This window comes from Mytilus californianus, unplaced genomic scaffold (genome assembly GCF_021869535.1).
Source record: "Mytilus californianus isolate M0D057914Y unplaced genomic scaffold, xbMytCali1.0.p SCAF_14, whole genome shotgun sequence".
NCBI classification, from domain to species: domain Eukaryota; kingdom Metazoa; phylum Mollusca; class Bivalvia; order Mytilida; family Mytilidae; genus Mytilus; species Mytilus californianus.
Window position 1 is genome coordinate 12,710,617 of NW_026262626.1, and position 26,939 is coordinate 12,737,555.

The 26,939-nt window shown below is 33.1% G+C and overlaps 1 protein-coding gene across 2 annotated transcripts; it reads left to right on the forward strand.

Moving 5' to 3' along the window:
* The first annotated feature begins 1,597 nt into the window (after positions 1-1,597).
* LOC127724212 (uncharacterized) lies at positions 1,598-26,515 on the forward strand. 2 transcript variants are annotated; one of them, XM_052231107.1, is made up of 2 exons: positions 1,598-1,768; positions 22,930-26,515. In XM_052231107.1, the coding sequence occupies exons 1-2, from the start codon at positions 1,702-1,704 to the stop codon at positions 24,573-24,575; spliced, it is 1,713 nt and encodes a 570-aa protein (XP_052087067.1). In that variant the 5' UTR covers positions 1,598-1,701; the 3' UTR covers positions 24,576-26,515. Both variants share the same exon structure in this region, with proteins under 2 accessions (XP_052087067.1, XP_052087068.1).
* The last annotated feature ends 424 nt before the right edge of the window (positions 26,516-26,939 follow it).

The window sequence follows — 26,939 nt, forward strand, 5'->3', positions numbered from 1 at the left end:
TAACTAAATGTGTGCTGAAAATACAAATAAAATGTATTGTATATGTCAATTTTTTAATCCTCTCTATCGTACAGAAATTTCTTTGTACCTTATAACACCGTTGGAGCAGGTTTTATGTCTGGAGCACCCCTGCGTACGATGTTCATTTAATTCGAACGTACATAAGACATGTTTTTGTAAGAATGTCACCTGCTGGTGTATACTACTAGAATCGTTTACACTCATCATTGCATGAAATTTTGACAATTTACACGTTTTAAACAAAGAAATGTGTTACATTTCATTTAATCAAGAATTGTTTGACTTATTCAGAGACGATTACAGTGACTCTCCAAGTGTTACATTTTCCTGGCAATTATATGACCACAATGATAGATACATGTATCTGTAAATGGACGATTTTTGTGAAAACAGAATGAAACGCGTGATGTGTATGTTATGATCAATGCGTGAAAGTGGTAATTGAAATTTGACATATTCTTAAGGAAATTCAATTTGGTTTTGTAACATAGTTGGTAAACAATGAAGCATATATTTGTTTGTTTGAATGTCGTTTTAAAATTGTGACACCCACGCTAAACAAAGTAGTGGTATATAGTGATCCGGTGTCCTTCGATCCGTTTGTCCGGTATAATTTCTGCATAACCAAAAAATGAACTTTAACAAAAGTTTTGCATATAAAAAAGAAGATGTGGTATGATTGCCAATGAGAAAACTCTTAACAAGAGACCAAATGATACCGAAATTAACATTTATAGATCACCGTACGGCCATCAACAATGAGCAAAGCCCATACCGAATAGTCAGCTATAAATGGCCCCGGAATGACAAATATAAAACAATTCAAACGAGAAAACTGATGGCCTTATTTATGTACAAAATAATGAACGTAAAACAATTATGTATCATAGCAAAAAACGACAACTACTGAATTACAGGCTCCTGACATACAGAATGTGGCGGGGTTACACATGTTAGCGGGCGCCCAACCCTCTCCCTAATCATGGGACAGTGGTGCAACAGAACAATACATAGTCTTTTTAGCGTGATGTACTTGAACATTTACTATTTATTCTGTGATCAAAATAATTTCTGGAATTTTCTAAACCAAACATGGCTTTCAATTTCACATTATAGGGGCTGAACATTCCTCATCGAGAACTCCTCCTAAACATATGAATGGAGTCAATCGAATTTTTGTTATGGATTCGTCATAAAGTAATGCAACTCCTATCAAATGGTTATAGGGAGCTAGGCCGTTGCGAGCTCTGCTCAAATCATTTAAGTTGCTGTTGAATTTATGTGATAATTTCTCAATTGATGTAACATATAACTACTAACGAAAATATATGTAGAATGGAAAAACCTCACTTTACCAATTGCTGATCGCACATATAGAATATATATGCACACCTATTTAATTTGAGATATAATAATAACGGATTGCACATATAAAATATAAATGCACGTTTATTTAATTCCAAATTTAAAAATCTACAGTATTAACTGAAGAAGAACTTATTCATTGCTGTCACCTAGACCTTGAATGCAAAAACATTTTAATTGGAATTCGTTGAAACATGTATAACATGTACAAGATCAATCAATTTTAGAAATATGGGACTATTCCGAATGCTGGATTAAAAGCAAACGTTTGAACTTTAAAAATCCTACTTCAATGTACTCAGAGCAAACTAGACCATGGAAATTAATATGTTAACATTGTTGTATATTATACACATTTCATTTCTGTTAATTCTTACTGCAGGTAAGTGAACAGTGAATCTTTTATTAAAGTTGTTTTTATTTCAAAAACTTCTTATTTTACCAAAACAACATTTATAGGAGAAAATAGCCTGTGATCAAAGTTATCAATCGTCAAAATAATTAAATTATTTAATATTCATTTTGTTTTGTCATCTGGGAAAAATCTGACAACGCTTTTTTTACCTGGGCCATAATATATTTAGTATACTCTTTCCAGGTGAAATTAATGCTTGGAGAATGATTTTTTGGGCCAGTTTTTACCTGAATTTCTAACTGTAATGTACCTACAAATCCACTTTAGAGAGGGAGTATTTTTGAATAGTAGTATAGTAAAAATAATATTTATGTCTTCTGTAAAACCATATATACCTTTACACGAAACATTGCTTCCTGCATAATTTTGGACAAATTGCGTTAAGAAAGTATTGTGGCCCAACTTAGATACAAGTATCTTGACTTAGGAGGGAAAATTCCTACTTTATAAAAAATCACTCTGATTCTATCAATAAATTCTCAACGTTATCAAGATGCTTGATTTGTTGATTCACACCATACACGTATTTGTTACGTTTGGGTGACGTGTTTTTCAACAAACAATCGGCATTCCCATAAGAAACCAACTGTGCCCCTCTTCTTGTTGACTTGTTCCTTTATTTATATGAGGCTGACTCCATACAGGAACTTTTTTAGGAAGAAGAAAAAGGAGTAAGAAGTTTATCCTTTAACTTTACTTTTCGCTAAATAGATGATGATTTCTCACTAAATAATTCATAATTTGGTGACTATGTTGAACGCATCTATCCAATCCAACTTGAGATAAAGGATACAACAGATACAGTTAAGTCTGCCTCATATCTTGACTTACATTTAGAAATTGACAATGAGGGTCGGTTGAAAACAGGATCCGCTTACCCTTCCAGAGCAACTGAGATCACCCTCAGTTTTTGGTGGGGTTCGTGTTGATCAGTCTTTAGTTTTCTACGTTGTGTTTTGGGTACCATTGTTTGTCTGTAGGTCTGTTTCTTTTTTAACCATGATTTTGTCAGTTTATTTTCGACTTATGAGTTTTTCATGTTCCTTTGGTATCTTTCGCCTCTCTTTTACAGCTGAAATTTGAACTCATAATTTAAGATTTAATTTTATGCCTATTTTAAAGTAGAGATATAACGCAATTAAAATGCTCTTCTACGTGTTTTTGTGTGGTTTTTTAATTTGCAAATAAAGAACGCATTAATGTACGAACTAAATAATTTACCACAATGTTCGTGTACATGAACAATATCTTTCATGGAAAATGATCTGGTGGAACTTGCATGCGACAAATATTTCCCGATAACAAAATCATATGGCAAAACTTCAAATACATGTGATGCTAATTTGAATAGCGGCCATATTGCCTTATCCTGACGAAGGATTATACATGCCCCTCAAATAAACTCTCAAATATGCCAATGTCTAAGTCTTATCATCAATTTCTTCAAATGAACATTTAAACATTGAAAAATTTCGGTTTTATTGGTTTTAAAATCGGAAGTTTAATCTTTGTATAATCATGATAATCATAATATACAATTACTGAAATTCGTAAAACAGCCAGATTTACCATAAAGATACAGATAAAAACAAGAGTTTTTATGATTTGTCCGCATACAAGGAACACCTTGGAAGTTGAATTTTCAGGGTAAAAAAAACTTTCATATCACCTGTTTTCATTACTTTTCGGCCAAGTCTTTTAAAATTATGATGCTTTAATGTTTCCTTTGGCGTAAATGGTCCAATTGTATGCTTGTTTCTCAAAATTACACATAATATTTGTAAATATCCGCTGAAGGAAGTTTTCAAAGACACGGTAATATTATATCCAAAACGGAAAAAAAGACTCAATTATCAGCAAACTTGATATAGCTTGCATTTTCAGTCTGCAACAAAGGAAGAAGTTAAATAAACAGGGCAAGCCATTTGATGCAAATTCCATGACATATAGGTGTGAAAACATTCAAATTGTGTCTTCTTTGTATAAAATGGAATTTTGATATCTTCAAACTTTAAAATCTTTGAAATATTCATGATATTTAATAGACATCGCACTTTAAACTTTGCTCATTTTTTCCAATTATTTTTCAACCAAAATTACCTAGTTTTTTTAATCTTTCGTGTTAGAGGGCCTTTAGTCCACCTCTTCCGTATTTCCATGGCTGTAACTCAGCTATAGTATTATTGTGCATTTTGAAAAAGCCTCAATATGGATTGCGTAACATTTTTAGCCTGATTTTATGAAGAAGTTTGCATGATGAAATCTAAAGTTAAAACCCTTTTTAGAAATTGATTCCGTATTAAAATTTTTCATAACCAGTGCACGGGTTTGGTTTACACATTTAAATCTTCCTTTAAGTTCTTTAAACAAAAAGCTCATTATCGAAATGGATTCTTTTTCGATTACTATTCTAACTGTTTTAATTTGTTGTATGTCATTGTAAAAAGCTACAAAAAATATGCAAAAACATCTGCGTATTGTTTAAGTCCGTCAGATTGATACATTGTGATATTTCAACATCCAGTCTTAATACATATAGTGCATCCATTAATTTATTGTTCAGCCACAGGAAACCTAATTCAAACAAAGCCTCCAAAAACAGAAGCAAAATATCCATGCTCTAAAGAAACCAACAACAGCAGTCAAAATCACAAGACTCGGCGAAAAGACAAACAAGAGTCTACCGAACACTTCATAGACAATCGAACAATGAGCAATACATAACCAACAAAAACCCTGGGTCTAGCTGAAAATTACCAATCACGAATCGACTAAAAAGGTATATAACTGTCATCATCATCGAATAGGTTGACTGATATGGTATGTTAACATGGTGTTTAAGACCCATTGGTGCCCTTCGGTTGTTTTTTTACTCTTTGGTCGGGTTGTTGTCTCTTTGAAACATTCCCCATTTCCAATCTCTATTTTATAGTAAAAGAGAGGCGAAATATACCAAAGTGACATTCTATAATGAGTCTGTATTTCAGAGGGACATCCAGTTCTGTGTTTGTATTTTAATTCATGAGATGCATGTTTTCACGATCCTTGTTCTCAAGCCACAATAATGGTATATTCTTAATCTTAACCGATTGTATTCTTGTCTCTCTTGTGACATATTCAAATGATTCTGTATTGTCGTAGAAGAATATGCTTACATACTGAGGAGAGCATATATATTCGAACTATTCATCTCGCTTCAATTTTGTGCTGATGCAATTCCTTCTACAAAAAAATGCAGTTGTTAGGTTTATTTCAAATTGATTAACAAGTTAAAAACATTGGTAAACTACTTATATACTAATTAGTGTTAAAGGATATTTATTTAACAGAAGTTAGGAGGCAGGTGTGAAAACTGGTTAAATATTAACCTTCATGTTGACAACAACGATGACAATGTACTTAAAATGTATAGCATTAAACGGACTTAAACATTTGTTAATTTAAAATAAGACATTTCCACAGCTAATTTGGAAAATAATGATATAACTAACTTTGTTGAATAATTCTTTTCATCACCTTGGCCATAGAATGATATTATCAAAAAAGAAAGATATGGTAATGCGCGTACACAACAGTAGCAAACAAAAGGTACGTCTGATAGGTTTAAACAAAATAATTCACAATATCATACCTATTGGTAAACTACTCATATCAGACATATCCGTAACTGATGGGATTACATAATCTAAATTAGATATCATGTCCTGTACATATTAAAACATAATACTCAACGCTGAGGTTGACAAATTCGACTTTTAATGTGGGTATAAAGGTCAAAGTCTAACTCCTACAATGATTTTCTATAGTTGAAAAACCTTCTTTTTTTTTAAAGAAATATATGTAGTAATGTGTACACAATAATTATTGTGCAAGGTGTTATCCAGGTTGTACATGGTATAAATGAACGGAGTATGATAAAATGGGCAAACACCAGTTAATAAATTTTACACGAGATATGAAAAAACAATTCGCAGTTGTCGGCGGATAGGTTGAAACAGTTAGAAATTTTATTCTAGTTCGTCACCTCAAACGCATATAAAGTATTTATAAAATAAAAACAAACACTTGTTACATAGGAATAGCTCGCCAGCATGTCCAGCTTACTGTTAAATTTTATTAAAACAAAATATTGAGTCCCGATGTCATGATATCGGCAACACCGCTGCGTAGTACACGACAGCCTACAAAATAGAAAATCAAAATCAGAAATCATATATACATATAAATCTTAATAATCAAACAAACAATGTCCTACTGATAGTATAAATATCTATCTATCTATGCGTGAAAACATTTCAAATATACAAGCATCTTAATCCGGGTGGGGGGGAGAGGGGTCTTAACCTAAACTAAGCTGCCTTACTGAACGGTATACGAGCTTCGAATGACCATATATCTTAAATTACTTAAACAAGACAACTATTCGCGCTTTAAAAATCCCGTGCTATTTACATAACAAATATCATACTCAATATATTTACGCAACGCGACAAATATTGACCAATCCGAAATATCATATATTCAAAACACAAACCTGTTTATCCAATATAAACACCAATAGATGACCACTATGCGGACACACAATCACATGTGATTGTTTACATAATAGAAAACACGTGTATGCTCAACTTTAATAAATACATTTATATTCTAATTCGTCACCTCAAACGCATATAAAGTATTTATAAAATAAAAACAAACACTTGTTACATAGGAATAGCTCGCCAGGATGTGCAGCTATTTTCGACAAAACAAAGAAAGGCGCAAATGTGTGTTTTTAAAATTCCTAACTTTTTAGTTACTGTCAGACGTTCACTGATGTTCTCTTTGACATATCCGTCCTTAGCCCGGTCTGATTTCCAGCGACCATGTTTTTTGAAGATTCGATCTTCCACATGCGCGTTTGCAGCAGCAGTGGCGCCTCCGGACCTCAAACTATGCAAACCAAAATACTTTTTGTCTAATACAATAGATGTTAAAGTAGATAACAGAATTTCTCTTGCAGTAGTATAAGAAAGCTTCCCATTTCTTAATTTGTAACCATTTACAGATTTACAAAAAGATAAAGGACGAAAAATCTAATCATTACTGTCTGACTTGATGTTTGCTAAATCTAAATATTTCATCAACATTTTAACGGGACATGTAATTTTGTCCGTTTTTGAAATGAGTACATCTCTACCCTCTCGGTAAATATCAGTTTTACTACTCTCTATCAGTAAAACTATGTACGAATCATGAAAAACAATATTATTTCTTGTCAGATTTCCTAATTCTGAATACCTCAAAAATCCAGCAAAACTTATAAGGCACATACATGCTATTCTAACATCTTTAAGATTAGATTTATCGGTACCATAAAGCATAACAATTTGATACAAAATTTCTGGTGTTATAGGTTCTTTCTTAACCACAATGTGTCCAACAGATCTCAAAGATCCTTCCTTCACAGAAATAACCAAATCCGATTTACACGGATTTTCAACTCCGGCTAATCTATGCGCCCAACATATAGCATAAAAAGCTTCATTTATGCTGCTAGTAGATTTACCAATATTAGTCAAATAAACTAAATACGATGCGACAGAAATAACTGAAGCAGGTAACGTGTTTGAAATATTAATAGATAAACACCACTTACAAAAAGCGTTGAAAACATATCCATACTGTCGTTGAGTGTTGGGTGCTCTAGATGACAAACAAAAGGAAGGTATCTGGTCTACAAGGAGCTGCATGGATGGAGATTGTGACTGACGAAAAGAACTAATATCAATCCATCTTTCGGTTTTGATTGATTGATTGATTGTTGGTTGCTTAACGTCCAGTGGCAAATATTTCATGCATATTCAGGACGAGAACAAATTAACAATAAATACAAAAGGTAGGATCTGTAATAGGGGTGTCCGGGATTAAAGTCGGAGAAATTTAGACTGCCACGGGAAATGAGGGTATATTGGATAGGGGCAGAAATTTAGCCTTGCAACAGGTCACCTACGGACCCCTCAAAGAGTTGTTGCAAGGGTTCTTAACGTGCAAAGAGCGTGGCACTCTCTTTACACGAGGCATCGGATTTAACGTCCCCATTCTGACCGGACGTGGCTGCAAATTTGTACATCCCGCACAGCCAAACGGACGCCCCACTTTAGCAAGGGTTTTACTGCCGGTCGGAGGAAGACCAATGGTGACCATACTTCTATTCCCCAGTCACCCTTGGGGATTCTTCCGGTTTTGAAAACATCTGAAAAATGTGTTACCCAATAAAGGAAAATTAAACAAGTATTCATATAAATTATTATAATAAAATGCATATGACATTAAACAATCAACCGTGCCTACTACAATATCATACTACAACATATGATACTAGGGCCATGTCGCTAAAAATCCTTCATCTTTTACATTGTCAACTGAGTAATATGTACAACGTAAAATCTCATTCACCATGCCTCTGCAATACCGAAATTGATATCAGGACCATGTGAAAAATCACAGACTAGCGTCTAGTCTAACTGCGAGAACAGTTGATAAAAACTTTGCCAATCCTCATGATCACTCATTTTGCTAATGAAATCTGCCTTTGAATTCAATGTGCGGGGAATCCATTGTAATTTAATGAATATATTGTGCTCTTTACAAATACAAAATATAGAATAGGCAAGATTTTGTAAATCTTCCTTCATGCTTCCAGCTTGTACTATACGTACACAGTTTTGGTAATCAGTAAACTATTTTAAACTTTTGCCCATAAATAGAGTACTAAACGACAATAGGGCCTGTTCGATTGCTCTCATCTCTCTCCAGGTGGAGCTTTTACATCTTCTAATTCGTTCCACATTTTGTGAAAAATCTTATTTTCTAATTCTACAGTATAAGCCCCACAGGCTACATTACTAGCATCTGAAAAAATTACTATCGAAGAAGGGCTGTACATAGCCAATTTCTTTTTATTCAAAGTAAGCACATTAGATTTCCAGAACTTAAGCTCATTCAAAATCTCAGCTGGATAAACTATTTGTAATAATTTATCCCAGCTCAATCTTTGCACGATGCACAAGTAACAATATCTTGTCATCAATCTAGTCAAATTTCCGAACACTGGTGATAAATAAATAATCTTACCAGTCACTTGAGCTAATTGCCTAGCAGAGAAAAACAAAAATCTGTCTAAAATTTCATCTATAGACTGTAACAAATCATTTAATCTTCTTTCGGGAATAGAAATGCAGAATTGAGCAGAATCCCAAGTGATTCCTAACCATTCTAACTTTTGGGTAGGTTCAAAAACAGATTTTTCTATATTGACTAAAAAACCAGCCTCTTTTAGTGATATTTTGACAAAATCTGAATCTTTCCGACATAATTCGTAATCCGAAGCCATTCCGAAACCATCATCTAAATACAAAACAATAACAATCGAATTTTGTCTCCAATATTTGACCATAGATCTCAAACATTTGGTAAACAAGTAAGGGCTAGAAGCTAGACCAAAAACTAAAACTGAAAAACAGTAATACTTGTTATTCCAGGAAAAACCAAGAAACGTTTGTTGCTGAGGACAAATGTCGTAATGATGATAACCAGACTTTAAATCGAACTTAAACAGATAAGAACCTCTTTTGAAAAATTGAATAGCTGTTTTCCAGTCTTCAAATTTAAATCTCTCTTTTTGACGGATTTATTTAAAATTGAAAGATCCAATATTAACCTCTTTTTTCCGGACTTATTGGTGGCTACTGATAAAGGATTAACAATATAAGGCGTAAAGGGAATTTCATATGCACATCCAGAATCAACTAATTCTAAAACGGCTTTATCCACAAATTCTGAGTTAGAAACAGCAGATTTATTGTTTTTCATGTGCATACTAGGGGGAGGCACTAAAAATGGGATTACATAACCGTTTTTAATTGTATCTAAAACAAAATCACTAGCTCCAATCTTAACCCAAAAATCGTAATGTTTTGCAAGCCTGCCTTTAACACCTTTAAAGTTATGACTAGCAGAAAAATCTAATTTTTCAAGAAATTGAACTTGTGACATAAATTCGTCAAGTTCGTCGTTATTGCATTCATAGCTAGAAGATAACAAACTTATATCTAGATACTTATCATTAACAGTAACTGTATCCTTGCTGTTTGGATGGCTGGTAACTGGGTGCAGAAGCTGTGGCTGACTTGAAGTTGAGTGCTCTAGTCTCGGCCTGGCGAATCTTTTTCTCGTCCTCATCATTTTCGGCGATATCGTTACTTTCATATTCTCTAACCGTAACCCATCCCCCAGTGGAGTTATCAGCGATCCTGATGAGTTTGTTCCTTTCTTTAAGTTTACCCACCAAATCACCAGTAATAGAAGAAAGGGGGGAAGCAACAGATACAAGATCCTTGTGGATTTTGTTAAGACCATCCATAATGTTCTCATTAAAACGAAACTGAATCCGATTCCCTTCTGATTTGAACTTAATATTAGCCTCATCTCTGTATTTCTTGGATAAATTGTCTTGTTCTGACAGAATGTCGGACTTTAAATCAACAAGTTTCTTATCCAAATAGTCTTTAAAAAGCCCAAAAGTGTCTACTAAGTCACGGTTTTGTTGATTAGCTTGTGAATTGGAAGCGTTAAGACGTTCGGGCTGACCATGTAAGGGGTCCCTTAACAAATCTTCTTCATTCAGATCGAGTACTGGTTCGGACATATCTTAACCTAAACTAAGCTGCCTTACTGAACGGTATACGAGCTTCGAATGACCATATATCTTAAATTACTTAAACAAGACAACTATTCGCGCTTTAAAAATCCCGTGCTATTTACATAACAAATATCATACTCAATATATTTACGCAACGCGACAAATATTGACCAATCCGAAATATCATATATTTAAAACACAAACCTGTTTATCCAATATAAACACCAATAGATGACCACTATGCGGACACACAATCACGTGTGATTGTTTACATAATAGAAAACACGTGTATGCTCAACTTTAATAAATACATTTAATTTCAGCAAGACTAGTGTTAAGAAAGAGCGATCAACCAAGGAGCATGTTGACAATAGTTAATGTTAAATCTAAGACATACAATTTCTTTTTTTTAAGAGAACGAGGGGATACAGCGGATGGGTCCTTAAGAACTATTTATTCTACATGGCATTATACTTGCCGTTCGGTATAGTTATACAATCTTTTTTTTTCTGAATTGGGCATGTCGATAATTCTCTCCCATGAACATGGGTGGGTCTGGTCTGCTCGAATGATGAGCTGTAATTCATGATCCGAGACCAGTACAATTTTCTTGAAATTGTCCTATAGAGTGTACTTATGACAGTCACACAAAGTTTATCCGCAAAATTTATCCCGGTGTTGATACAATCTTTTTTTTTCTGAATTGGGCATGTCGATAATTCTCTCCCATGAACATGGGTGGGTCTGGTCTGCTCGAAGGATGAGCTGTAATTCATGATCCGAGACCAGTACAATTTTTCTTGAAATTGTCCTATAGAGTGCACTTATGACAGTCACACAAAGTTTATCCGCAAAATTTATCCCGGTGTTGATTAAAAGGTGCAAAGGTATATCATGCGAGAAGAAATTGCTAAAAAAATTTGCACATTATTTAATTAGGTCAGGGATCAGTTGTGGATATAGAAGTGTAATTGTGAAAACGAAGGACATTAATAGCCCAAACGCATTGCGCTGCGGCGGGTTTATTGATTATTTTGTGTAAATTGCTTATTGTATTTTCCCGTGATTATCAAGTGCACCGTTTGTAAAGTACCCACTTAACGAATGTTTTTCTGATTTTGCTATACTAAATTAAGGTTAGACACAATTTTGGAACTAAAACTTAAAGAGAAGTACTCTGTTTCTCGGGAAACGCGTATGGTTCTCTGCTGTTTTTAATGGGCGACAAAAGATATCCAAACAGACATCCAGATTTGACACTCTAAAGAAGACAACAGATTGTTTGAAAACCCAAGAATATGTAGAGTGCAGAAAATTAAATAGACTTACATACTCTATAAAGTAAAAGTTGAACACGCAATCGGAGAATTAAAAAAATACAAAGTTACGGGAATTTTAGGTGATAGCCAATACAGATTCAAATCTGTTTTGACCATTTGCGTTGCATTAGTCTGTCGTCGAACAGATTTATTTACATAACAAACAAAAATTCATTTGGTTTTACTATGTATCTCTATTGTTTTTTTTATATTATGAGATAACCCCTTGTTTTTCGTCAACTGTAGCCGTAGGTCTAAGTGTAATCCTAGGTATAGTCTAGTAACAACTTTCCCTTTGTATTTGCTTTGGGAATATTATTCATAACAAGTTCGTTTTAAATGCTCCTTGTTGAAAAAAAATATCAAAATTCATTCCATGAGAAATAAATAGCATAAGTTCCAAGAATTTCTTCAATTTGGAACACTGACAGGGGTAAGGTGAATGCGGAAAGAGAAGGGAATTTAAATAAAGAGAGAATGGAAGCCGAGGGAAGGGAGTTGGGGATGAGAAAAACGAATCCCTGGCTTACCCGTGTAAATTAAAATTATATATACTTGGTATTTTTAGCTTTTGAGTTGACAAATCAATAGAGACGGAACTATTGACATAAAAGGAGGTTTACTCGAGAACTTTTGGATGTGTTGCGCACAATGAAAATTTGTCTCGTTATATATTATTTATGAAAGTCAATCTTGCGGATTGGCTAATGGACTTGCAGGCGAGCTGCAATAGAGGGTACCCATACTCCTTCCACAGTTTTGTTTTTGTAAGAGATTTCAAACATTGTATAATATATGTACTATATACACAGATCATATGCCCCTTCTTTTGTGTATTCATTTCGGATATGCAATGTATTGTACATATTTCCCGGAGTTTGAAACGTTATTACTAAGAAAACTATACATATGACCAATATGATACCACTGTGGACCGCCAGGCAAAAAATCAAAAGTATAATAATATGTTAAACACCTACTCGGGAATATATCTTAAATGTCCGTTTCCATTCATTACATCTGTTATGATAAACAAGAAATAATTAATAATGTGTAAATCTGTTCTCTGATAGCATAAGTAATTTGCATTTAACAGGGACTGTTTCATAGGAGCTTCTATAACATTGTTATCTAGTTTCAATTCGAAACATATGCTTTGCAGTTTCAGATATGTCTGCTCTACTTTTTACGGGGTTCCATGTTTATCGTTTGTATCTTGTTACTGTGAAGAGTAGTACATTATTTGGTTTCAAATTGTCTCTTGTTTATGTACAACCGTCAACATAATGATCAAAACTCATTCCGTATAATCAGTTGCAAAAGTCTCCGACATGGCAGAATGTGAAACAAATTAAAAGACTAAAAACGGCCTGCTGTTTGACACAACAATAAACGAAAAATAAATATGACATGTACCAACCAACGACAACGACTGAATTAAGGCTCTTGATTTGGTTATCCATGTTTCTTAGCGTTCAACCATCCCATAACAACTGACATTGGTGTAACAGTATAACATAAGAGCATAAAGTAGAAATGGCTTGACTCATCCGATTGACACTTATCACAAACAATTCACATACAGACAAAAGACAAAAGACATATACCATTTGCATGTTTATTTGAAATAATAGAACTAAACAATGTGCTTAAGAATAAAATATTAATCTAGAAGTGCATACTTGCGTAACCATCTAAAATTCAAGCACAAACGTACTCCTGTCCTGTACTATAATAACAAGCGATGATATCATTTGATTTTGTAATAACTTAATAAATCAAATCAAATCAAATCAAATATTTTATTGTCGTATAAACTTTACAGTTTGTGACCAACATGTATTAACACAATAAACATATATACATACATATCAAACTAGCACAATAAAAACAGCATCAAAATTTATAAAAACAAACAAGCTGTTAAGAGTCCCCTGCCCTCAGTTCTAATGACTTTTTCAAGAAGAATCCTAACTTATTTGTTTGTAAAGGCGTTGATGGATTTAGTAAATAATGAATTTTTTCATCTTCATTTAAATTATTAAAGTTATTATTTTCAGTACATATGTGTTCAAAAAAGGCATTTCTTAGTGTGTTATTATAATCACAATAGAGTAAAAAATGTTTCTCATCCTCTAGTATTTTACATTTATGACAAAGTCGTTCCTCTCTTGGGATTTTAAAATATCTCCCCTTTTCAATTAAGAGGGAGTGATCACTTCGTCTAAATTTAGTGATCAATCTCCTTATCTGAAAATTAGATATATTTAGATAAAATTCTAGTTTGCAATCTTTTTAAAGTTTTTTATATAGATAAAATTTACTTTTATCATCAATGTTTTCGAATTTAGTTTCAAATAAATCTTCATATCTATTTTTCATTTTTAACTTTATATCGTTTTTTATTTTATTTACATCTTTTATGTCCTTACAATTAGAAAGAATATTAAGGTCAATATTAGTCTCTTCAACAATATTTTTTGCATATGTATACCATGAATAAGTTCCAGTCAAATCTAGAGACTGTGTTAGAGAGAAAGCTTCCTGTATCAATGGATTAATATTATTATTATATAGTCTAGCTAAATATAAAAGGGTTTGTGTTTTAATAAAACATTCGTTAGGCAATCTTCCTAATTCAACTCTTGCTCCTAAATTGGATGCATTTTTTCTTATTCCTAGAGTAGATTTACAAAATTTAAGATGCATATTTTCAATAAGGGTTTTGTCTGTAAAATCAAGTTGATTAATTTGTTTTCCTGAAGATAAGGCTCTGTTTTTGGCTCGATGAAAAGAAATATATGTATCCAAATATGTTACTTCTGAATTATAGGTCATAATTGGTTTTACTAAAGAATCAAAAAGATTATTTGCTACTTTTATAGGTAGATTATTCAATGATTTAGTATAGGATTTTATTGCAAAAAATACTTTTTTTGCCTTTTTTGTCAGCTCTAAAGTACTTTGTGATAAATTTTCATTACATTTTATCAACATTCCCAAAAATGAATATTCTGATACGCTCTCTATGGCTTCATTCTCATAGTAAATATGTGATGTTTCACCATTTTGTTTGGACTGACTGAAAATCATGGATTTTGTTTTGTTTGTATTTAAAGAGAGTTGCCATTTGTTGCAATATAATTTAACATATTTAAACTGTTTTGGAGACCCTCTTTCGATTCTGACAGGATCAAAAGATCATCCGCAAAAAGGAGGCATCCAACCTTACTATTTATAAGCTTAAGGGCACTTGCATCATTTCCCTCAAAATATTTTACAATATCATTTATGAAGACATTAAATAAAGTGGGGCTCAGGGTGTCTCCTTGTTTAACCCCTCTAGCAATATTAAAAAATTCTGATACATAATCTTTGTATTTCAAAGATGATTTAGTATTTAAGTATTGTTGTTTTATAACTCTGTAAAAAGACCTGCCAACTCCCATTTTGCATAATTTATAAAGTAAAGCAGTTCTCCATACTGAATCAAAAGCCTTTTTCAGATCTATAAAGCAGGCATAAATCTTTTTTTCTCTTTATGTAGATATTTATTAATCAAGGACTTCAATAAAAAGATGCTATCAGCTGTTCTGTGATTTTCTCTGAAACCAATCTGACAATCACTTAATTGTTTGTCAACAATCTTGATTAGCCTATTATTCAATATGGCATCAACAATTTTTGGTAGATTACTTATAAGAGAAATTCCTCTATAATTATTAGTGTTCTGTATAACTAACTGAATACTACAAGTGTTCTGTAGAACTAACTTTAACATAATAAATCACCCAAAAATTATATATATATATAGATATTTCTACATTTCTTCATGAAACTAATATATTTTTCTAAACACCCATCACGAACATGTACAATGTATATTGAAAAATAAGCAATTTTATCTCATTACATGTACTTTTTTTTTAATCATCTTATTGTTGTAATAATACTAGTTAATCCTTTTATTATTTAGACTAAAATTTTCTTATCAAAACTTGAATATTTACATACTAAAATGCAATTGTACCTACATGTACATTTGATATTGCATATATTTGACTTAATACCTCATATTTCTCATTTCTTGGAGCATAATTCCATCATTTCGAGCATTCTATCTCTGTTTCCATTACCCTCAACTTGATCTTTCCTATAGTTATTAGAATGATTACTTTATGAAAACATGTTTTGGTTTTGATTATGACCATAGTAACTATTAAATTGATCTTTTTTCATATAATTACCAGTGTGTGTGCCTGATAATTTTTATGCATATATTGCACACCTTTCTGACCATAATTTGGTACTTTTCTATAATCAGATCCATGTATATTCTGATCTCTTCTATCCCCTGATTTTACACCAATTAAAGGATTAATGACCCTTTTCATGCATCTAACAAGTATTGCAATACCATAACCTTGTAAATGTATGCCATCTCTAAAATGATCTGGACTAATATAATCATATTTTATGAAATGACAATTTGTTTCTTTGCACAGTTCTGACAATTCTAAATTTAGAATGTGTCCGCGTTCATTGTACTCTTTAGTATGTAGTTTGTCCCTGTATATTCGTGGAAGGCATTCCCCAAATGATATAGTAGCTTCAGGTACACATTCTTTAGTTTGTTGTATAATATTTTCTATCTCCATAATGACCTGTTCTGTCTGTCGTTCTTCAATGTCATTTGATCCAATCTGGAACACAATATTTTTGGCTTTTACTTTGCCTGATGTTATGAATTTAGTTGCACCAAAAACTGTCTTGTCATGTAAAGTAGTTACTTTTACTCTTTTGTATTGATACATTTTTTTTTTGCATCTAAGTCTTTAATGATCGAAGATCCTATAATCCATACGTTTGTAATGTCTTTCATTTCATTTTTGATTTGTTCTGTTGAGCTGCTTTTTGAAGCTGTGGCGGAATGTGTCGTATTGTTGTTATTATAAACCATGGTGTTGTTTTCATCATTAGTTTTGCTACCAACGTTGGTCAGTGGTTTGTTGTTTGAGTTTCTAGTAGCTACATGTACAGTTTGATCTGCTATCAATTGTTGAGTTTCAGTAATATTTTTATCACTAGTGAAGTTTTCAGATTTTTCCTTTGATTTTACACACATCTCTTTCATTTCTTTTTTCAATTCCATTTAATTTCTCTATATTTTTTGCATTATTGATGTTGTTTTCTTGACGCATATCTAAACTTATCTGTCTGTTTTGTTGCTCTAATTGTGTAGATTTAACTTGAATTTGTTCATTTATTTCATGTTTTATTTTCTCTTTAATAATATTCATTTGCATACACATTTTATCTTCACCAATCTTTTCCTTTTCCATGTTGTCTACCCTTGATTTAAGTTCTTGACATGCACTTATATATAAGTCTAATTTTGCATCTTTTTCCACCAATTCATTTTCTAGAGCATGAATTGTTTTTGTAAGATTTGTTATTTCTGTCTTTTGTTTCTGCAGTTGGCACAGAATAGATTTTTCATCATTTTCATGTTTTCATGATTAGAAAGTAACAATTCCTCACCTTGTTTCATATTCTTATTGTTGATATTCTCCTGAGGCTTATTTGATGTTACCAGCTGATCTGAATTGTTATTGTTTTTGTTTACTTGTGTCTCTTCACTCTCGTCCCTTTTTGTTTCGTCTCTTTTCGGATTGTGATTTAGTATGCACATGTTTGACTGTATTTCACCAAAAAGTTTATCTACATCATAATTGTTATTGTCTTTCTTTTGAAATTCTATAATAGTGTTAATCACTTCATTGATGGACTTGAACTCTGTCTGGAGCCAGGTATTTGAAGCCTGACCCTGAACCATGCCAGTTTTTGTTGTATAAAATATTGTTACAACAAACAGTTTTTGTTTCCCAACACTAACAGACACAGTTGATTTAAATAAATCTTTATGTGGTTGTTTATTTATAAATTTGTTTTTATCGTCAGAGTCTGAGATTTGAAGTATTTGCGAACTACGGTCATAGTCATTCCATACAATTTTTGTACTCGGGTCATTTCCACTTATTTTGATATATCTAACTATCAAAGGTCTTCTCCAAAGAAATAAGGAGTCATTTGTTAAGGTAAAACTTCCTTGGTTTGATCCAGGAGTATATTGAAAGGGCATGGTGCCCGTTTTAAACCTCGTGTTATTGGGCGCTCTTGGACTTGGCATGTTTTGCGCTTAATCCGCAATTCTGCTTTTTATCTTGATAGTTCTATTTGTAATATGGTCTTTACATTTCACTATGTGCTATATTTCAAAGTTCATACTTTCAGTTTTCAGGCCACAATTTGGTTAATTTATACTTGTTCTTGAAAACACATGGGCGCCGCCATCATGAATAAAGAAAGATATCTGTTTTCATGTTAAGCACAAAATAAGTATTGAAAAATCTGCGTTTTTTTTTCTAAAAGTTATTGGAAGAACATTTGAATTGTAGATCTCTTGGCTTCAACTTGTTCAAACGAAAAGGTTTGAAATAAGATAATTTCAAATATACTTGTAAAGCGAACTGTATTCCATATCAATACCATAGATACACAAGGAATTTAGATCAAATATTTGCTGGCATTAAAACAACAAAAAACTTTGCATTTTCTTACTATCAATATAAACGAACGCTGTTTGTTTTTCAGCATGGTTTTTGTCTAGATTCATTAGTTCATGAAATAAATGTGTTGCAGTTTTACATAAAACTCGGTCAGTCTAATGGTTGGTTTGTTTAGCGTAAAGTTAAAATACTCTTTTTTAATATGAAGCAGATATATACTTTAAAAATCAAGAGATATGAAATGATTGATAATGAGACAACTATCCACCAAAGTTCAAATGAAGTGGATGTAAGCAATTATGGGCAACCGTACGGCTTTCAACAATTTTGTTACGTCCATTTTTCAACTTTAATATTAACTGTATAGTTTGAGCGGGGGAATAAATGAATCATGCTAATCACGATGTTCTTTCAATTATTTTGATGAGGTTTTATTGTAATTGGTAACTTTAAAATGAACTGTGACGTAAATCTTTAGTTCCAAAGTTTTTTTTTTTTTTTATTAGGATGGAAAGTTTGTATGTATTGATCGTCTGCATTCATCCGGACCTATTGCGCTTTAATATTGTCATGTGCACTTTCTTGAAAAGGGCCTACAGATGGAAATATAGCTAGAGGACGTAACGCGAAATTGAATGAAAATGAACATTTACTGAAACGCCTGATACTGAATTGTAAGGTGGGATCGTCCGAATTGAAGTAATGCTAACAACAATATCCACCGTCAACGATCCACAGTATTCCTCAAATCATTTTGAATTATGATTAAAACAGTTCATTAATACAAACATTTCGTGCCTGAATTTCTATCAAAGACAACATCTAGGCGGGAATAAACACATATATTATACAGTGCATTTAATTCCTCTTCTATGCATCGTCGACATGAAACGGTCATTTTGGTCTTAACATCATTTGAATAGTTTGAACAATACTTTTTTAGTCATGTTCAGTAATTTAGCCAACTTTCAGAATTATCATCTGTGGTAATTCAGTACGGTTCAGACAATTCGATGGCAATCAGTTAAGTACTTTTAAGTAGATTTGAAGACAGTTCTGTATGTTGTAAATCTGTACACTGTCAGGGTATTTGTTCATTTCTGAACATAGCCTGCATACATTTTAATTGACTACAAGGAATTTACCGCAGTGGATAGGCTTGAAAGTTACAGGAAATACTAAAAATGGCTTAATGATGTGTTGTTCAGTCAGACGTTTTCAGATCAATATGGTTTACTAGGAAAAAATATTAACTGTGTTAACTAATTTGAATTATTTTTGAAATATTGATCACATAATTCAATGATCAAAACATTGTTAAATTAGCTATTATATCCCAATCAAAATGTTTTGTTATTTAACCGTTTAGAATATCATTTCCTTGAAATCTAAATGTTGTATTTTGATTTCGAACAACGCAACGTACGTTTTGTTGCATTTTAATTCTTTGGGTGGAAGAAGGAATAATCAGTTAGTGTACCTTATTGCGTATTGCTAGTCTCTACTAAAAGATTGTGTTTAGAACATTCGGTCTAATCAAAATGTTCGGTTTGTTGAAATATTAATACAGTACTAAAGGATAGACTCATATGTGGAGCAGGATCTGCTTACCCTTCCGGAGCACCTTAGATCACCCCAAGTTTTGGTTAGGTTCGTGTTGCTCAGTCTTTTGTGTTCGATGTTGTGTTTTGTATACTGTTGTCTGTCTGTCTGTCTGTCTGGTTTTTTTTTTCTTTTTTAGCCATGGCGTTGTCAGTTTAGTTTTGACTTGTGAGAAGAACCAAGAAAATATCTTTTGAATGATTCTTAAAAAAAGTTCTGATTGTTATAATGTTGTAGTTGCTTATTTTTTAGTCTGATTTATAAGTATAGAAATACATAAACTGTCATGTATTTTTCTTATTGTTTCCAACGTAATATAAGAGAGGCGAAGAATTCGAATGGGGCATTTAAACTCCTACAGTCGAAAAATAAACTGACAACGCCATGGCTTTAAAAGGTAAGATTTCAACTTCACCGCTTGAAATTCTTGGTTAAATAGCTTCCTTATTAGCAGCAACCCTCTTTCAAGGGAATCATGATAGGAAATACAAGCCCTGGAAAATCGTATCAACTGGGAGATATAGTATCCGTATGCAGGTGCTGCTGGAATGTTGCTACATAGAAATTGGACATTCACAATTTGGAAGCTGAAATCATCTCTTTTGTCGTAAAGTTTTGTTTTCCACCGACCATCACTGTCAATTTATAGATGCAAGTCAAGATATGAGGCAGACTTAACTGTAAGTTTTATCCTTTATATCAAGATAGATGGGAATAGATGGGTCGAACATAGTCACCAAATATTTAATAGCGGAAAGTGAAGTTCAACGATATTGCTAACTTCTTTCTTTCTTCCTAAGAAGTTTATGTATGAATTCAGCCGCATATAAATAAAGGTACAAGTCGGCAACAAAAGGGGCACAGTTAGGTTCCATGGGAATGCCGATTGTGTGTTGAAAATACACGTCCGCCAAACGTAACAAATCTGTTGTCAATAAAACAAATCTGGCATCTTGAGAATGTCAGTTTAAGAATTTTTTTTACGACTTATCCCTCCTTAAGACAAGCAATTTTTATCTACGTAAAGTGTAGAAATGTCAAATGTTTTAATACTGTTGCATGATGAAAGAGTCTAAGATTGTATGTACTCTTAACGTTCTCTGGAATTTTTTAGTACCCACATCTGATGAGTTAAGCATTTTTTCAACTGATTTTTATAGTTCGTTCTTATGTTGTACTGTTGCACCACTGTCCCAGGTTAGGGGAGGGTTGGGATCCCGCTAACACGTTTAACCCCGCCACATTATGTATGTTTGTGCTTGTCCCAAGTCAGGAGCCTGTATTTCAGTGGTTGTTGTTTGTTGCTGTGTTACATATTTGTTTTTCGTTAATTTTTTTGTACATTTATTAAGCCGTTAGTTTTCTTGTTTGAATTGTTTTACATTTGTGATTTCGGGGTCTTTTATAGCTGACTATGCGGTATGGGCTTTGCATATTGTTGAAGGCCGTACGGTGACCTATAGCTGTTAATTGCTGTGTCATTTGGTCTCTTGTGGAGAGTTGTCACATTGGCAATCATACCACATCTTCTTTTTTTATATATAGAACAGACCTATGGTTATCCGGGATTCCCTCCTTGGAAAGTGTCATGAGAGTATTTGTTGAGTTTCTAAGTGAAATGTCAATACCTAATTCATTTATCAAGCAGTTTATCTAATGTGATTTACACACAAAAACGATGCTGTTTGGGGCTTTATCTGCGGGGACAACAACATATTTGTCATGGAGGTAAGAGAATCTACATCTTCTTCCTTGCGTTTAACCCATTGCCTGGCTCAATCATTGACTGAGTCCATCAGTATTGTGAAGTTGTGTTTCAAATTGATTGATTTAAGCCCCCGATATTTCGGGCCTTTAGATAAAACATTTCGCAGAAGTGTTATTCCCAATGTTTATGTCACCAGTAATAACGTGGCTAGATTATATAAAAATTGGGAACTAGCACAGGTGCAGTCAGGAGGATTAGGCTCAAAGTCGTTAATATTAAGATCCTACAACACATGTATATAATTGATTATTTTAGTTGCAATTGGTTTGGTATATGTGTAAGATATAAAAGGTACAGACTGATCATTAAAATATGGAGGTATTTTTTAATGAACTTATTTATGATAAATGTTGCTCAGGTTGATTGCATCGAGACCTTTGTTAGCGAAGCTAAGTTTTAGAAAGATTGTTTTCCTTTTTGTCTTTTTCAACGCGAACTGGTTTGAAAAGTCTGTGACTTGCAATATCCGAGATGATAGTCGAGAGTTTAAATGGGTATGAATGGGGGGGGGGGGGGGGTTTGTAACAATGGTTTGCAACCATAAGTTGTACAGAGAATGAAGTTTTGAAAGGGGTAATGAATGAAGCTCCGTGTAATGAATACCTAACATCTTTTGTACGACCATGACTGCGTCGAGAAATAGAATATAAATCTTTGATAATTTATGCGTGTATAGTTACTACTTCTCGCAAAGTGATGTATTATGCTGCTATCTGGTGATGACCACAGTCAGTTACGAAATAAAGCTTAAAAGAGACGCTACTACGCTAAAGCGTAGCTTATCTTTATATATGCGCATGCCAAATATAATAAATGGCCACATTTTTAGAACAATAGAGTCACAATTTACACCTCAAATTCAATTACAATTCTGTCTTAACATTTTATTTTAAGAACTTGCTGTCTTCATTTTGACACTGAGTAATCATAATTAAAGAAGGTTCTGTCTTGTATCAAAATTGTGGATACACCATTTGTGAATTATTTCTTCTGTAGATAAAAGATTTCTACGATCTGAAAACCGATGTTCGTTTTGTTTATTTAAGATATTTAAAAATTCAAAAGTTCACAAATATGAAAACAAGGAGAGGGGGTATGAATGCCAAAGAGACAAAAACCCATCTGATACTACTATAGAATAACTATATATGAAATAGGTTTCAGTGTTAATCTTCTTTTTTCAGATTCCAAATCAAAAACAGAATGTACGCTGAAGTTTAAACAACCGAGACATGGTCAAAGGAACTTACGTAAAACTGCCAAGTTACTAACAATAACATTTAATTTAGACAACGCCACAGGGCTCCCAAATTCTGTTATTGAAGATAGCGATTTATTTCGACCGTTACAATGGAAACGTGTCTCAGGAACTCACGGAAACGGGCTTCTGCAATTAATACCAATCTACGAAATGCTTTCACTATCGCTTCTTAGCTATGAAACTGAAGATTCGTTCATTGAATTACAATCTAAACCGCCAGGTTGCATTACTAACCTGACAGAATTGGAATACGAAATAGTTTTTCGGAAGTTTTTGTTGAATTTTACAAAGGAATACGAGGAAATATGTAACGAACATATAGAAAATATATCTGGAGAAGCTGAATTCTATTATGAATGTTGTCATTATGATTATAACGGAAAAATGCAGTGTAACCGTGTTTTGAAAAATAAATGGATGAGGGCTATACATTATTGCTCTTACATAGTGATTGCAATTGTGTCGTTGTATTGCCCCTTGTTAATTCCGCCATCCTTGTATAATCCAAATTTTGGTCCGAAACAGTTTGTTCATTGTCTTAAAGACCCTTACACTTTCACTGTAAGTATAACCCGAACAAACTGTTGGACGGAAATATGTGAAAGATTTAATAAACTAATGAATATTGAAAAAAAATATGTACCATACTCCAAATTCGAAAATATGACCAAGTTTAAAAAAGAACTTAAAAAAATTGACGATGAAAACAGCCATCAATTCAAATTGTCAAAGGTGTATTTCAATGTCCATCCCTACGAAATTGTTGCCGAAAATGAAGTCCCGACAAGCCTATTTAGCGCATTACGTGATCTTTTGTTTGGATGCGGTATAGAAAATGATGAAGGTGTGGGAAAATGTTGTCGAACATTCGATATAAGAGACAAGGAAGTATGTTGTAATAAATGTAGAACAAAAAAAATGAAATGTGTGACAGCATGTTGTAAAAAATGCAAAATAAAAAATCAGGAAGGTGTGAAAGCTTGTTGTCAAGCAAATATCTTTGGTAAATGTGTTAGCATGAAATATCCATGGTACAAGTTATTGCACTTTTTACTTCGCTTCGTTTTATCAGTAGCTATATGCCTACCATGGATTATACGTGTTTGTATATTTTATGTTTACGAATACGATATACGGGAATCAAGACACAAAGCAGCAGAAACAAGAAATTTTCTTGTGCGTATTGAGAACAATGTAACCTATTACGGGACACCAATTCATGTTGTATTTATTTTGTCATATGCTCTCATGTGCTTTGGTTACTTATGTGAAGAAATGACCAGTGTAATTCCAATCAAGAATATTACAAGTTTACTTCGGAAAATTCTAACAGAAATTTTTAGTGGTATGTGTAATCGGTCCAAGGGGAAAGTTATTCGATGGTCAATAAAAGTATTATTGAAGCCCTTTACTGTATGTGGAATGTTTGGAGTAGTTTTTGCAGTACCGTACTGGATATTAGCAGTACCTTTTACTTTCACCGTATCTGCATACTATTTATTTCCGACAGTTCATATAGCTGTTAACTTTTTATGCTTATTTCTAAATATTTTTCGAACGTGCAATTGAATTTGGATAAAATCTGGAAACAAATAGAGGTTGAAAACCGTTGTTATCGTTTTTTCAGTTTTCAAGATATCTGTTCTGACAAAGGAGAGACCCCAACGTCTCACGAAGATACAGATAATGTTGAACAACAAGAAAATACAACGTCACACGAAGAAACAAGTGACCAACAAGAGACGAAGCCAAATTTACAATTATACAAAATTGGATTGATGTTTTTTTTACTTTGTTTGATGTTGTCGTCTGTGCTGCTGACATTTGAATTTGTTATATTTTTGATGAAGGTAGCGACATATACAATGGTTGGACTAATTTTAAATTCGTCACATGCCATGCAGTACATATCGACCATTTCTTTAGCATGGTTGTACTACAATAGATGTTTTGGTGGAATTAGTCAGATTTATAAGAACTTTAATAAAGCTGTTCAAAGCATTCTATATACGGTAAACGACTTCGAGCGGACGAAATAACAAAACAAGAAATGAAAGAACATACAAACAAAGCATTAAAAGTTACTAATAAAAGTATGTGCAGATCAATCGGTACTTATGATGGAGATGCTAAATTCAAGACAAATGGCGTAATTTTATTGTTTGATCAATTTGATAAACAATATACAACAAAACAATTCTTCTTCAACATTTGTGAAAATACACCAGATGGCCCTGGACCATTCAGTAAACACTTTTGTATAGCCCTGAGACAATTTTTCGTAATTTTCTTATTCTTATTATTCGTGACGCTTGTCGTATTAGCTTTTGGTGATTCCTACAGCGTATCTTTTCCAAACCAGCTGTTAGCAACTCTGGCCGGCGGAGTTGTGCCCTGGATTCTTATGAAAACTAATATATTATTCTCACAAGCTGACCCGCCTGACGTAGATGAAATTTGTGAAAGATATTTTTACAAACAGAAAAATCCAACATCAAACTCCTCTGAAAATAGTGAAAGTAATGCAGAAAGATTGTTTAAGAAGACTTTTGACAACGAAATTGAAAAAGACAGCAAATGGTGGATCATAGGTGATATGGATGTGGCCGATGATGAGATTGATGATATGACTGTGACTGTAGAACCAACTAAAGAAACAAAAAAGATGGTTGATATTACTGTGACCGTAGAACCACCCGAAGAAACAAAAAAGATGGTTGATATGACTGTGACCGTAGAACCACCAGAAGAAACAAAAAAGATGGTTGATATGACTGTGACCGTAGAACCACCCAAAGAAACAAAAAAGATGGTTCATATGACTGTGACTGTAGAACCACCTGAAGGAACGACAGAGATTGGTTTTATGAATGCGACCGTTAAACCAGATGAAGAGAGAAAAGGTGTTTTACTTGTATGGAAAGGGAGAAAATCAACGTGCACGAAAAGAAAAGCAGTGGAGGAAATGACAGAAAAAAAGTACGAAGAAAAAGAGCTGATAAAAAAAGACCAATAGCTGATAATTTTCAGTTAGTTACAATCACCAATTTTCGAAAAAAAATAACGTAACTGCAATATTTATCAAGACATTTTATTTTTGATAAAATTACGATTGTTAAAAGGGAAAACATAAACCACTGAACCCCTATTGGCAGATGCGCACGCCTCTTTGCTAAGTTCTACACTCTCAGACAGGAACAAATTAACGGCGTTATTTAGGGAAAGTTTTGCATTTTCGTTTGTTTCAAAAAAACTTCTGGGTTGAATACATTTTGGTCCAGTCCTGTTGAAATAGGTTAAATTTGTAAGGCAATTTTGTTTATTCTACCAAGGATTCTGCAATTGATTTAGTTCACTACTCGATATTTAGGGAAAGGGTGATGCTTAAATTTAGTTTGACTTCATTTGTTGTGTGGCCAAAATAAGAAGCATTGCAAGCTGTATCGAATGAGACTCATCATACAATTTGTTCCTGCTTGCGCAAATTAAATGCCGTCAGTTTTCTTTGTTTTGCGTGATGCTTTACCCATAGGCTGTAAAGATTAAATGACGATAATGGTTAACCTTCATCATGAACGCTCGACCAAAAAAATATATAAGAACGTAAAACCACTGGAAAACGTAATTTATGATAGAAAGAAACGATAAAACACAAAAAATTAAAAGGCAAGGATGTATAACACCTACGTGGAATACGTGAAAAGATCATGACATTAAAGAAAATCAAACAATAGCCTTATCAATAGCAGGTCAACTTTGTCTAAATTGATCAGACCTTAGATTCTAAATAATTGCTAAACTATCCACAGCTAATCTTAGAAAAAACATGTTTTTTAAATCATGTTAGTACTAAGACATTGACTACTAACTTAAAGTTGACTTTATAATAACAGTTAACGCATGCTAATTTATTTTATCTGGTAAGATGTAATA